At 41.9% G+C, this 13,970-nt stretch overlaps 1 protein-coding gene across 1 annotated transcript in view; it reads right to left on the reverse strand.

Annotated features, from left to right (window-relative positions):
* The window catches only part of LOC142652831 (collagen alpha-2(VI) chain-like), a 147,552-nt gene that overhangs the window by 15,748 nt on the left and 117,834 nt on the right, over positions 1-13,970 (reverse strand). The window contains exons 23-24 of the mRNA XM_075828513.1: positions 1,901-1,936; positions 602-647 (exon numbers count right to left, since the gene is read on the reverse strand). Coding sequence (XP_075684628.1) covers positions 602-647; positions 1,901-1,936 — 82 coding nt within the window. The remainder of the gene's footprint in view (positions 1-601; positions 648-1,900; positions 1,937-13,970) is intronic.

Below are 13,970 nucleotides of genomic sequence, written 5' to 3' on the forward strand. Positions count from 1 at the left end.
AGCCGGGTGAATGATCTGAGACACGCAATAGGTGTCTCCCGGCCATATCACATAATCAAATATAGATGTGTTGTTATCGCATCAGTGTGACCCCTGATGAATCACCGTGAATATCAGCGGTGAGGAAACGCGTAGGGACACGTGTTAGTGGCACGGATTGACCAGGTGTTATATCATAATACAGATAGGGGGAAGTGTTGCTTGGCAGCAAATGGTGCTAACAACAGTCTTTCTATCGCTCCTCCATCTGTCTGGTGTACCGTGCTTACGCCTTCTTAGTACCTTTGGCTACTTAGCCCAATTTTAGTAAGATTTTCTACAATAAAAATCGAATTTTAATCGTTCATATAGGCAGTGATACTAGTTCTTGGAATGAAGACCAAATCTATAAATTGACCCTGGATATACGGTACACTGATGCTTAAAAATTAAGGATAATGCAGTTTTTGGACTCTTAACCAACCAAGTGAAACCAAACTGCTCCAGATATGTTAAACATTGCTTTACGAGGGTGAAAATTAAAAGAAATAAAATTTATAAGGCAAAATTAAAGGGAGAACAAACACAAAATATCCATCTATGGAATATGTAATTTACATACCACAACATCCACAGATTTCCTCAACAAAGCTCACAATTTCACAGTCCTTAAAGAGACAAATAAGACAGTTATTTACTATATTTATATTTATTGTATTGTCATAGTTGTATTTACATATAAGTTTATTTTAGCAACCTACAGTCATATTTCAGTGGAAGTGGTTATGAAAGAGACATTCTCAATACAGTAATTTGGCAAAACACAATCCAAACTAACATTCTAGAATCACAGAATTATATCTAATTCTATCGAGACGTATCCTCGCTCTGACCCAGCGCCACTCTCCTGCTCTTCATCTGCGTCTCTCTGCGCTCCTTTACCTGCCTTGTATAGTTACTATGGAAACCAAATGTGGGCTGATAATGTCACTACAGGCACAACAGTGTGGGCCGATGAAATCACATCAGACAAGCCTCCTAGCCTGAATCTTAGGTTACTTTGTAATGCATTTTCTGGTCATGTTCGGTGTGCTTCCTGTCTCCTGGTTATAAACTTCCGCTACTTTCTGAAATCTACTTAATGCTCTGACTGTCTTCTGGTTCTGGCTACTGGCTCTACTGCCCTACGCATCTGTATTTATAGCCGCATCTTTTCCGGTCATCCGCTAAAGCTCATCTGCTGGCAATGGGATACTACTCCAGACACCTGAGGATCTGACTGGGAAAGTCAATACCTCTGTTAGGACAGGAGCGTCCTTAGACTCCATACCCTGATTAGTCAGTGCCAAACCAGTTGCAGTACTAGAGGTTCCACACTATGGGTGAGCACCATAACATATTTTTATAGTCATATGGTGTGTTTTCTAGTAGGGTGGAGGGCAGCTGTTACAGATTTTGCATTGGGGCCCAGGAGCTTCATATTACGCCGTGGATTACTTTAGATTACCATACATAGAAATCTATAGTTATCAGAAGCATACCTTGAAGCTCCTGGGCCCCAATGCAACATGTGTAACAAGAGCTTTAAATTTCCTCAGGCACCAGATATCAAGAGCGATTGCAACCTATGCACCTCTATAGCTACGCTCCTAATGATAGTTTTAGCCTCAAGTATTTCTTATAAACATGATTCACTGCTGATTAATGAAATTTATATGAAAAGCCTTGCGTATCTGCAATCCTAGACCCAGTATTATTAACCCTAGACACCAGTACGCGTTGCAGTGGCCACAAAATACATTTACATAACATTCACAAACTGCTTAGTAGATAGTCATGTTGTATGAACCTCTTACGGGCTAATGGGTTTTGACTACGCTTGTTGAACATTTAAGCGATCATCACTAATATACAGCATTACCGTTATTCCTGGATTTCCACGCTCTCCTGGTGGACCCTGAAAGAACAAGTTATAAGACAGATAATACTTATTCAAATGAGAGTGTTTCCCTATTCAAATTAAAGAAGAACAAAATTAAAAGGGACAAAAAAAGACAAAACGAAATGAGCAACAACAAAAAATGTTTAGTTCTTTATATCAAAATAATCTTCCTGCTGTGGGAAAACCTGTGAAAGACACAAACTGGCAAATGCCACTTGAGCTCTATTATGTTTTAGCTGTTAAGCACTTCAGATTAAATGAAAATTTGGATCACTTTGCATGTATTCAACTCAGTATTTATGTCAGTATTATATCCTTAAAGTGTCAGTATTTTAACTTCCACTGTTAAATAAACAAACAAATGACAAATATGTCCCTACCGGAGGATATTGGCTATTTTGCTGAAAATTGAGTTGGACTTTGTAGAATAATATAAATAAAAGCAGTTTGCCCTTTTAGAAAGGCTTTTTTCAGCAGGCAAAAGTGTCTGGCAAGTACTCACCCAGACCCCGGTTCAGCGCTAGTTGTGATTCGATCTCAAAGCGCCTGTCACATGTCGTCGAACACTCTTTGCCAATCTGCACCGCTGCATTTGAAATATAACAATCCAGCGTAGTTTTGGCAAGAGGCAGTTTTCTCCTAAATTGCCTTTATATGGCGCATCGAGATTGGAAAAGGACCAATCCGGTGTCACTATGTCATAGACGCTGTGCGTCATGACGTCAGTGCTCCATCCTGCCGATGGTCTGTAAAGGCCAGCGCATGGAGTTGGCAGTCTGACGGCAGAGAAAATAGAAGTCATTAAAAAAAAAGACGAAAAGACAAGAAGATAGTGTGGTAGCAGCGGATGCGACAGCTGAAGAGAGAAGGGAGAGATAGTGAAAGAATACGCCACCCACCAGAATGTTAGCAGCAACTACAGTGCATCAGCCTCAGGCAAAGTCAATGAGAGCTCCATCTGGTAGAGTGAGTGACTAATTGAAACAAAAGATTATAAGAAGTTTCCCTTATTCATTAATTTATCAGTGAAGTAAATACATTTAGCGGGATGGAATAATCTAAGACCCACTAAAAACTAGATAGTTAATTTTAGTGTAATTTTATAAGATTCCAACCTCTATTCTACATTTGACACAATTTAAAAACCTTTTTTTTCTTTGCAGCTTCCTTCCTGCTGAACAGCTGACTAGGGGGAGGGGTTAATTGCTCTCAGGTGATATAAATTAGCTTGCAGAACTCAGACTGAGCTAGCTCTGCTCTGAGCTTGGTGGTTGAAGTGGCTTGTGATATAAGTGGAGTTATAAAACCAGAGTTAAAAAGAGGAGTTAAAGCCCCTGTAAGTTCTCTTCTTTTCTTTTACTTTAACAATTGTTCACTGTTTTTTTGTAACTGGGATAATGGACAGCAAGATTGGAGGTTTTCTTCAGTGCACAGTTTGCCATATGTATGCACGACTGGAGCCGGAGTTCCAGGGTGAATACCTCTGTGGCAGATGTGAGCATGTTGGTCACCTGGAAGCTCACTTTAGAGATCTGGAGGAGCAGAATGCAACACTGAGGGCGATAGACAATCTTGAGTGGAGCATGCTGCTCACGGAGCACGCAGTTAGTGGGGTAGAACTGGAGGGTGAAGACATGGGTGAGCAGGATCAGGCAAGTAGCTGGGTTAATGTAGTTAGGGGCAGTAGAAAGGGGTCCAAGAAAAGGAAGGCCAATCCTGTTTCTGATATTCCAAGCAAAATTGGCAAGTTGGGTGATGATGTGAGGGTGTTAGTCTCAGAAATGGCAGCCCTAGTGGATACTGATCTCCCTAACAGCCGGGAGAACAGCCCAGCTAGTAGTCGGCGGGATGGTAATGCAGGTAAGGCAAGACAATTTATAGTTGTAGGAGATTATATAATCAGGAAAACGGGTAGAATAATTTGTCGCCAAGATCGAAATGGTTTTCTGTCTCTCTGGTGCCAGGGTTTGGCATGTGGTGGAACTGGTGGACAAATTGCTGGGAAGGGCAGGTGATGATCAAGCTGTTGTGGTCCATGTGGGTACCAACGACACATATAAAATGGCACATACAAAAAATATCGCGAAATCCTGTTCCATGGAAAACACCCTCAAAAAACAAGGGGGCACTCCCTCCGTCTGGAAAAAAAAAAGGTTCAACCTGCAGAGGTGACAAGCCTTCTTTACTGTGAGAACTGTGAATCTATGGAATAGTCCACCGCAGGAGCTGGTCACAGCAGTGACAGTAGATGGCTTTAAAAAAGGCTTAGATCATTTCCTAGAACAAAAAAATATAAGCTCTTATGTGTAGAAATTTTTTGCTTCCCTTTACCTATCCCTTGGTTGAACTTGATGGGCATGTGTCTTTTTTCAACCGTACGGACTATGTAACTATATGGGTTATGAGAGACTACTGTTGAGAGGGATTCATTTATCTTAAGGGTATGTTCACACACAGAGTTTTTAGGCGTATTTCGGGGCGTAAGCGCCTCGAAACACGCCTGGAAATACGGTAGCTATAAAGGCCGACAAACATCTGCCCATTGAAATCAATTAGAATAAAGGTGTTTAGTTCAGAGTTTTTTTACGATGCTGTTTTAAATAACGGCGCATAAAAAGACACACCGTAAAAAGAAGGTGCATGTCAGTTCTTGAGCCGTTTTTGGAGCTGTTTTCCATTGTGTCAATGGAAAAACAGCTACAAAAATGGCTCCAAAAAAACTCTTTAAAAAGTGTTTTCTGATTCAAAAACGGCTAAAAATCAGAGGCGTGTTTTCCCTTGAAAACAGCTCTTTCATTTTCAGCCGTTTTTGATTTTGCGTGTGAACATACCCTAAAGAAGAGTTACCTGATTTTTAAGGCCAGGATCACACACACAGTTTTGATAGAGTTATTTAATGCAGATTTTAGATCAGTTGTTTGAGCCAAAGCCAGAAGTGGATTCAAAAGGAAGATAAAGTATAAAGAAAAGACTGATGTCTGTATTTGAACCGCAAGAATCATGTATCCTAGGCAGTGAATCTGTTATCTATATTCTCTTGATTGCTTACTTTTATTAGTTTCACAGTTTTGGCTTACTATATGGCTGAGTTCACACGTGGCGGATACACTGCGTAATAGCACGCTGCGCATACGCCCTGTGCGCCGCAAGCAATTCCGGGTGAAAAAGCGCACCAAACTGTGGTGCAGTTTTTCGCCCGGAATGTCCGCATATAAGCAGTGTTTACGTAAAGGCAATTGACATCCACTTTGCTGCTGCTGTATTTGCTGCGGATTTTCCACAACGAATTCCGTTGCAGAAAATCTGCAGTATTTACTCAACGTGTGAACTGGCCCTATGTGTCCACCTCCTGATTATGCGAAAATCAGTGACTGCACGTCTCATATGCTTGAGAAAGGCTTCTTCTAAGCAGAAATGATGCACAATGTCTCTGCCTCACGCTACAACTTCTCTGCAATGTCTCTGCCTCACGCTACAACCTGTTTCTGCTTATCTGTGTACCCAACCTGTACAGTTACTTGACTACCCTTGCTATAGTTGTAGGAGATTATATAATCAGGAAAACGGGTAGAATAATTTGTCGCCAAGATCGAAATGGTTTTCTGTCTCTCTGGTGCCAGGGTTTGGCATGTGGTGGAACTGGTGGACAAATTGCTGGGAAGGGCAGGTGATGATCAAGCTGTTGTGGTCCATGTGGGTACCAACGACAGAATAAATGGTAGGTGGAGGAGCCTTAAGAATAATGTTAAAGAACTAGGCTACAAGCTGAAGGGAAGGACCTCCAAGGTTGTATTCTCAGGAATACTGCCTGTGCTATGCGCATCACAGGAAAGACAGCGGGAGCTCAGGGAGTTAAATGCATGGCTTAGGTCATGGTGCAGAGGAGAAGGCTTTGGGTTCCTAGAGCACTGAGCTGACTTTTCATTGGGGTTCAAACTGTATTCTGCAGATGATTTGCACCTAAATGGAAGGGGGTCCACTGTGCTGGGGGAGAAAATTCTAGCTGGGGTGGCGGAGTATTTAAACTAGGGCTGAGGAGGGAGGTCAATGTAGAAAATAAAGGGGTAGTCAGGTTAGTGAGGGGTCAGACTATATTGGTGGTGGCAGAAACAGACTGTGGGGAGAGGACTAGGCAACAAGATAAGGAGATCCTTTCATTACAAAACAGCAATGAAAATGAAAATAAAAATGCCCAAATATTGTCAAATAATCACATTTCTGATACTGAAAGTGAAATATTTAAAGGCAAGTTAAAGTGTATGTTCACAAATGCCAGAAGTCTAGCAAGCAAAATGGGGGAGCTGGATGCCTTGGTACTGGAGGAAAATATAGATATAGTTGGTGTTGCTGAAACATGGCTAGACTCTTCACATGACTGGGCTGTAAATCTACAGGGTTTTACACTGTTTTGGAAAGGCAGGGCAAATAGGAAAGGCGGTGGTGTATGTCTGTATGTGAGAAGTGATATGAAGGTGAGTGTAAAAGAGACATTAGAGGGTGAACATTGTGAGGAGGTTGAAACCTTGTGGGTGGAATTACAAATGGAGGTAAACACTGAAAAAATTACTTTTGGTGTAATCTATAGACCCCCCCCAATATAGCCGAGGAGATGGAAGGTCAGCTATATAAACAGATAGAGCGGGCTGCACAGGTGAAGCTCTGTTGGATCTGGTCATTTCTAATAATGCAGAGCTTGTTGGGAATGCCAATGTTCGTGAAAACCTCGGTAACAGTGATCATAATATAGTTATATTTTACATATACTGTAGAAAACAAACACAGGCTGGGAGGGCAAAAACACTTAATTTTAAGAAGGCCAATTTCCCCAGGATGAGGGCTGCAATTCAGGATATAGACTGGGAAGAACTAATGTCAAATAATGGTATAATTGTTAAATGGGAGATTTTCAAATCTATTTTGGGTAATTATAGTGCAAAATTTATTCCCATAGGTAACAAGTATAAACGACTAAAATTAAACCCCACATGGCTTACACCTTCTGTAAAAATGGCAATACGTGACAAAAAAAGGCATTTGAAAAATACAAATCTGAGGGTACAGCTGTAGCCTTGGTAAATTCTAAAGAGCTTAATAAAATTTGTAAAAAGGTGATAAAATCAGCAAAAATACAAAATGAAAGGCAGGTGGCCAAGGATAGTAAAACAAATCCCCAAAAATTCTTCTAGTATATAAATGCAAAAATACCAAGGTCTGAACATGTAGGACCCCTAGATAGTGGTAATGGGGAGTTGGTCACAGGGGATCAAGAGAAGGCAGAGTTACTAAGTGGGTTCTTCAGCTCTGTATATACAACAGAAGAAAGAGCAGCTGATGTAGCCGGTGCCAGTGCTGTTAATATATCAGTTGATATACTGAATTGGATAAATGAAGATATGGTCCAACCTAAATAAAATAAAATATATGTACACAAGGCCCCGGGACCAGATGGGTTACACCCTAGAGTTCTTAAAGAGCTTAGTTCAGTTATTTCAGTCCCCCTCTTCATAATATTCAGTATTCAGAGATTCTCTAGTGACTGGTATAGTGCCAAGGGACTGGCGCAGGGCAAATGTGGTGCCTATTTTCAAAAAGGGCTCTAGGTTTTTTTTCTGGGTAATTATAGACCAGTAAGCTTAACATCCATCGTGGGGAAAATGTTTGAGGGGCTATTGAGGGAATATATACAGGATTATGTGACAATAAATAGCAAAATAAGTGACAGCCAGCACGGTTTTACTAAGGACAGAAGCTGTCAAACCAACCTGATTTGTTTTTATGAAGAGGTGAGCAGAAGCCTAGACAGAGGGGCCGCTGTGGATATAGTGTTTTTGGACTTTGCAAAGGCATTTGACACTGTTCCTCATAGACGTCTAATGGGTAAATGAAGGACTATAGGTTTAGAAAGTATAGTTTGTAATTGGATTGAGAATTGGCTCAAGGACCGTATCCAGAGAGTTGTGGTCAATGATTCCTACTCTGAATGGTCTCCGGTTATACGTGGTGTACCCCAGGGTTCAGTGCTGGGACCAATATTATTCAACGTATTTATTAATGATCTAGAAAATGGGATTAATAGCACTATTTCAACCTGCATGCATCATATGTCCTAGGGGGAGCTACACTGGGGGAGTCACTTGTTGAGAAGGATCTGGGCATACTTGTAAATCATAAACTAAATAACAGCATGCAATGTCAATCATCTGCTTCAAAGGCCAGCAAGATATTGTCTTTGTAAAGGATCTGACAGACACAGCTTCTGTGTCGACACCCGTGGTTAATCAGTCTGCACCTGCTCCTAGGTCTGATAGAGTGACTCGATCTGCTACCACTCAGGCTGGTAGGCTCAGGAGTGGGAGAACCTATCACAGCCTGGCCAGACGGTTCTAGCTCCCGCCCTTGGTCTATTTATACCTTCATTTCCTGCTTGTCTTTGCTTGTGATTCTTTCCTGTTTCCTGGCTCTGCTGCTCCTGCTATTATTATTGACCTCGCTTCATTTTGACCCTGGCTTTACTGACTACGCTCCTGCTCTGCGTTTGGTACCTCGTACACTCCTGGTTTGACTCAGTACGTTCACTTCTCCTGTTGCTCACGGTGTTGCCGTGTGCAACTGCCCCATTTCCCTTAGCTTCTGTGTACCCTTGTCTGTTTGTCTGTCGTACACATATTGAGCGTAGGGACCGTTGCCCAGTTGTACGCCGTCACCTAGGACGGGCCGTGCAAGTAGGCAGGGACTGAGTGGCGGGTAGATTAGGGCTCACCTGTCTGTCTCCCTACCCCTTCATTACAGTCGTGTATTAAAAGAGGCATGGACTCGCGGGACAGGGATGTAATATTACCACTTTACAAAGCATTAGTGAGGCCTCATCTAGAATATGCAGTTCAGTTCTGGGTTCCAGTTCATACAAAGGATGCCCTAGAGTTAGAAAAAAATACAAAGAAGAGCAACAAAGCTAATAAGGGGCATGGAGAATCTAAGTTATGAGGAAAGATTAAAAGAACTAAACCTATTTAGCCTTGAAAAACTACGACTAAGGGGGGACATGATTAACTTATATAAATATATTAATGGCACATACAAAAAATATCGCGAAATCCTGTTCCATGGAAAACACCCTCAAAAAACAAGGGGGCACTCCCTCCGTCTGGAAAAAAAAAAGGTTCAACCTGCAGAGGTGACAAGCCTTCTTTACTGTGAGAACTGTGAATCTATGGAATAGTCCACCGCAGGAGCTGGTCACAGCAGTGACAGTAGATGGCTTTAAAAAAGGCTTAGATCATTTCCTAGAACAAAAAAATATAAGCTCTTATGTGTAGAAATTTTTTGCTTCCCTTTACCTATCCCTTGGTTGAACTTGATGGGCATGTGTCTTTTTTCAACCGTACGGACTATGTAACTATATGGGTTATGAGAGACTACTGTTGAGAGGGATTCATTTATCTTAAGGGTATGTTCACACACAGAGTTTTTAGGCGTATTTCGGGGCGTAAGCGCCTCGAAACACGCCTGGAAATACGGTAGCTATAAAGGCCGACAAACATCTGCCCATTGAAATCAATTAGAATAAAGGTGTTTAGTTCAGAGTTTTTTTACGATGCTGTTTTAAATAACGGCGCATAAAAAGACACACCGTAAAAAGAAGGTGCATGTCAGTTCTTGAGCCGTTTTTGGAGCTGTTTTCCATTGTGTCAATGGAAAAACAGCTACAAAAATGGCTCCAAAAAAACTCTTTAAAAAGTGTTTTCTGATTCAAAAACGGCTAAAAATCAGAGGCGTGTTTTCCCTTGAAAACAGCTCTTTCATTTTCAGCCGTTTTTGATTTTGCGTGTGAACATACCCTAAAGAAGAGTTACCTGATTTTTAAGGCCAGGATCACACACACAGTTTTGATAGAGTTATTTAATGCAGATTTTAGATCAGTTGTTTGAGCCAAAGCCAGAAGTGGATTCAAAAGGAAGATAAAGTATAAAGAAAAGACTGATGTCTGTATTTGAACCGCAAGAATCATGTATCCTAGGCAGTGAATCTGTTATCTATATTCTCTTGATTGCTTACTTTTATTAGTTTCACAGTTTTGGCTTACTATATGGCTGAGTTCACACGTGGCGGATACACTGCGTGATAGCACGCTGCGCATACGCCCTGTGCGCCGCAAGCAATTCCGGGTGAAAAAGCGCACCAAACTGTGGTGCAGTTTTTCGCCCGGAATGTCCGCATATAAGCAGTGTTTACGTAAAGGCAATTGACATCCACTTTGCTGCTGCTGTATTTGCTGCGGATTTTCCACAACGAATTCCGTTGCAGAAAATCTGCAGTATTTACTCAACGTGTGAACTGGCCCTATGTGTCCACCTCCTGATTATGCGAAAATCAGTGACTGCACGTCTCATATGCTTGAGAAAGGCTTCTTCTAAGCAGAAATGATGCACAATGTCTCTGCCTCACGCTACAACTTCTCTGCAATGTCTCTGCCTCACGCTACAACCTGTTTCTGCTTATCTGTGTACCCAACCTGTACAGTTACTTGACTACCCTTGCTATTAGCGCTGTCCGGACTGAGTGACTTTTAGCTGCTGGACTACGTATCTGCGTTAGACCTTGAATCTGATGCATCTCCTTTATTTTGCGACCACTCGCGTTCGGCTTAAAAAAAAACTGAACCAAAACCAATCTGGCCTAAAGTAACTATTATTTATACTAAAGGCTTGCTGCAAAATTGTGTCTTCAATATTAGGAGACTTATATATTCTAAGATGCTACTATATGTTAAATTTTATATTTTGAAAAGTTAATATATACTTATATTCAAAATTTTTATAAAGTTCTATACAGCATACTGACTTTAATATTAAGAGAGACCTCTATATGTTAAAGTGAATAGGCCTCCATTTCTGAGAGACTATTTAACCGTATTGTCCCCTGAATATACTCCCAAGTTAGGCCTCCTGCACACGACTGTACCCGTAATCACGGTTAGTGATTACGGACACGGACAGCCTCCAGCATTTGCGGGCCGTGCTCCCATATAAAGTATGGAAGTACTGTCCATAAAGTGCAAAAAATAGGACATGTCCTAACTTTTTGTGGAGCCTTTCTAAATATACGGGAAGGTGTCCGTCGGCCATAGAAATTAATGGGTCTGTAATTACGGACAAACTCTACGGTCATGTGCATGGGGACATAGAGATACAAATATAGATCCGTATTCTGTAATATGGATGCCAAACAGATGAATGGAACATGCCAGGATCATACCCACAGTTTTGATGCAGTTTTTGGCTCAGTTTTTTTTGCTATTCACAAAAGTGGACACGAAAGAAAGGAGATGCCCCAGTATTTTCTTTGTACCTTTCCTTTTGGATCCACTTCTTGCTTTCACTCAAAATAATTCAGCCAAAAACGGTATCAAAGCTGCGTGTGTAATCCTGGCCTAAATGAAAGATGTCTTTTTTGGGATCTAATTCTGGTTTTAGCCTAAAAAAAATCACCAAAACATACCCTAAATCGGCAATGTGTGAACAAAGCCTTGCATCACCGCACCATCCATTCCTGTCCTCACTTAAGACAACTCACTACTCAGGTTTTTTAAAGTTTTTTCTTGTGGGATTTTATCAAAGCATTCAATCGGTCTGGTCAACTGTTTTAAAGTCATAAAAGGCTATTTTAGTGTACGTGAAGCTTTAAAGGGGGTTTCTGGGATTTTTAACTATCTTTTAATATGGCTAAAAGTGGAACTCAAACCAATTTGTAGTAATTCTGTGCTGTTCTTGCACTGCCAGTCCCCCGTCCAGCAACCAATTTATTTTTATTACTCCAACGTATCTTAAATAAGAAATGAAGCAACTGTGTTGGGCTTCGTTCACATCTGCGTCAGGGCATGAATAGCGCAGTTGACTACCGTATTACTTCCGTCAAAATGACGGAACCCTTGCACAACGGTGACAAACGGAAACCATTTGCTTCGGATCTGTCACCATTAAAATCAATGGTGATGCAAACAGGAACTTGTGGTTTCCATTTGTTTCAGTTTGGATTCCGTTCATGGGTTCCCCTGACGGAAAGCTCAGACGTAACCCATGAACGGAGCCCTGATGCAGATGTGAACGAAGCCTTAGCAGTCTTGATTATCCTTGTTCTTGATATGCTAAAATTTTGTGTCTACAACTCCAACGTAGGTTAGCAAACAGAGGGGCTTAGTGAGTAAAGTAACACATGCCTGCAGGATCAGACTATATATAGGTTTATTTGTAGTCTGCAACCATGGAGACACATAGGTCTACATAGAAACTGTATGCAAAAAGAGGTATGATATTTTTAATCAAGTCTATTTGCATATTTGTTCCATATTTCTTTTTTATTTTTGATGTATTGGAGAAATAAAAATCATTAAAAAGTGCACATACATCTTATAGCAGTTGTAAAGGATTAGAAAAACATGTCTGCTTTCTACCAAATACAACACCATATGGGTGGTCTATGGTATTACATGACAACCCCATTCACCAGGTGGGGTGCTGTTTCTTGAAGAAAGCAGCCATGTTTTTCTAATTCTGTACAAACCTTTAGGCTGGGTTCACACGTGGCGGAATTTCACTTAAATTCCGCTGCGGACACTCCGCAGCGTTAATCCGCAGCGGAGCCGTTTGTCCATTGACTTACACTTTAATTTAGCAGTGTTCGTTTAGACGAGGCGTAAAATTCCGCTGCGGAGCATAGGCTGCGGAGCGGAATTTGGTGTCCGCAGCATGCTCTGTCTGTTGCGGAGCAGTGGCGGACTCATGGCGGAATTTCTCCATTGACTTCAATGGAGATTCTAATTTCCGCAATGAAGTCCGCAGCTGTCATGCACATGTTATGTGTGCTGCGGATCCGTCTTGCTTTTTTAACTTGACATTTCTTCATTCTGGCTGGACCTATGTATTTCTAGGTCTACAGCCAGACTGAGGAAGTCAATGGGGCTCCCGTAATGACGGGAGCGTTGCTAGGAGACGTCAGTAAATAGTCACTGTCCAGGGTGCTGAAAGAGTTAAGCGATCGGCAGTAACTGTTTCTGCACCCGGGACAGTGACTACCGATCCCAATATACATGTATCTGTAAAAAAAAATGAAGTTCATACTTACCGAGAACTCCCTGCTTCTGTCTCCAGTCCGGCCTCCCAGGATGACGTTTCAGTCTAAGTGACGGCTGCAGCCAATCACAGGCTAATAACAGGCTGCAGCGGTCACATGGACTGCCGCGTCATCCAGGGAGATCGGGCTGGATGCCGAAGGAGGGACGCGTCACCAAGACAACGGGCGGTAAGTATGAATTTCTTTGACTTTCACAAGGGAAAGTGCTGTCCCTTCTCTCTATCCTGCACTGATAGGGAGAAGGGAAGTACTTTTACCGCAGTCCGCAGCAGCTAGTCCGCATCAATTTACTGCACATTTTGTGCAGATCCGCTGCAGAATCTGCAACGCAGATTCTGTGCGGCATTGATGCGGACAGTTGCGGAGGAAATCCGCCACGTGTGGTCATGCCCTTAATTGTGTAGCTCTCTGAGGAGTTATATGAAATTCAGAGTTCATACACACGACCGTAGTTTTCATCCGTAATTACGGATCAGGTAATTACGATGAAATTGCGGACTCATTCCTGCTTCCCTGCTCGAACGAGTGAGATAGATATTAGCATCGATATCACCCGTTTAACCCCTCAGATGCGGCACTCAATAGCGGGCACCGCATCTGAGTGGTTTTGGAGAGAGGGAGGGAGTTCCTTCTCATCCCACTGACACCTGGCGATAAGATTGTCAAGTGTTTGTGTCCTCGATGTCAGGCGGGGGCCTAATAAAGGCCCCCAGGTCTGCCTGTAATGAATGCCTGTTAGATCATGCCGGAGGCATGGCCTAGCAGATGCCTGTCCGTTTTAAACGGACAGGCAGTAATACACTGCAATACAGAAGTATTGCAGTGTAATATGTGATCATCCGATCACTTTTATATTAAAGTCCCCTAGTAGGACTAGTAAAAAAGTAAAAAAAAAGTTGAATAAAGTTAATTAAAAAAA

The sequence above is a fragment of the Rhinoderma darwinii genome, chromosome 5, assembly GCF_050947455.1.
Source record: "Rhinoderma darwinii isolate aRhiDar2 chromosome 5, aRhiDar2.hap1, whole genome shotgun sequence".
NCBI classification, from domain to species: Eukaryota; Metazoa; Chordata; class Amphibia; order Anura; family Rhinodermatidae; genus Rhinoderma; species Rhinoderma darwinii.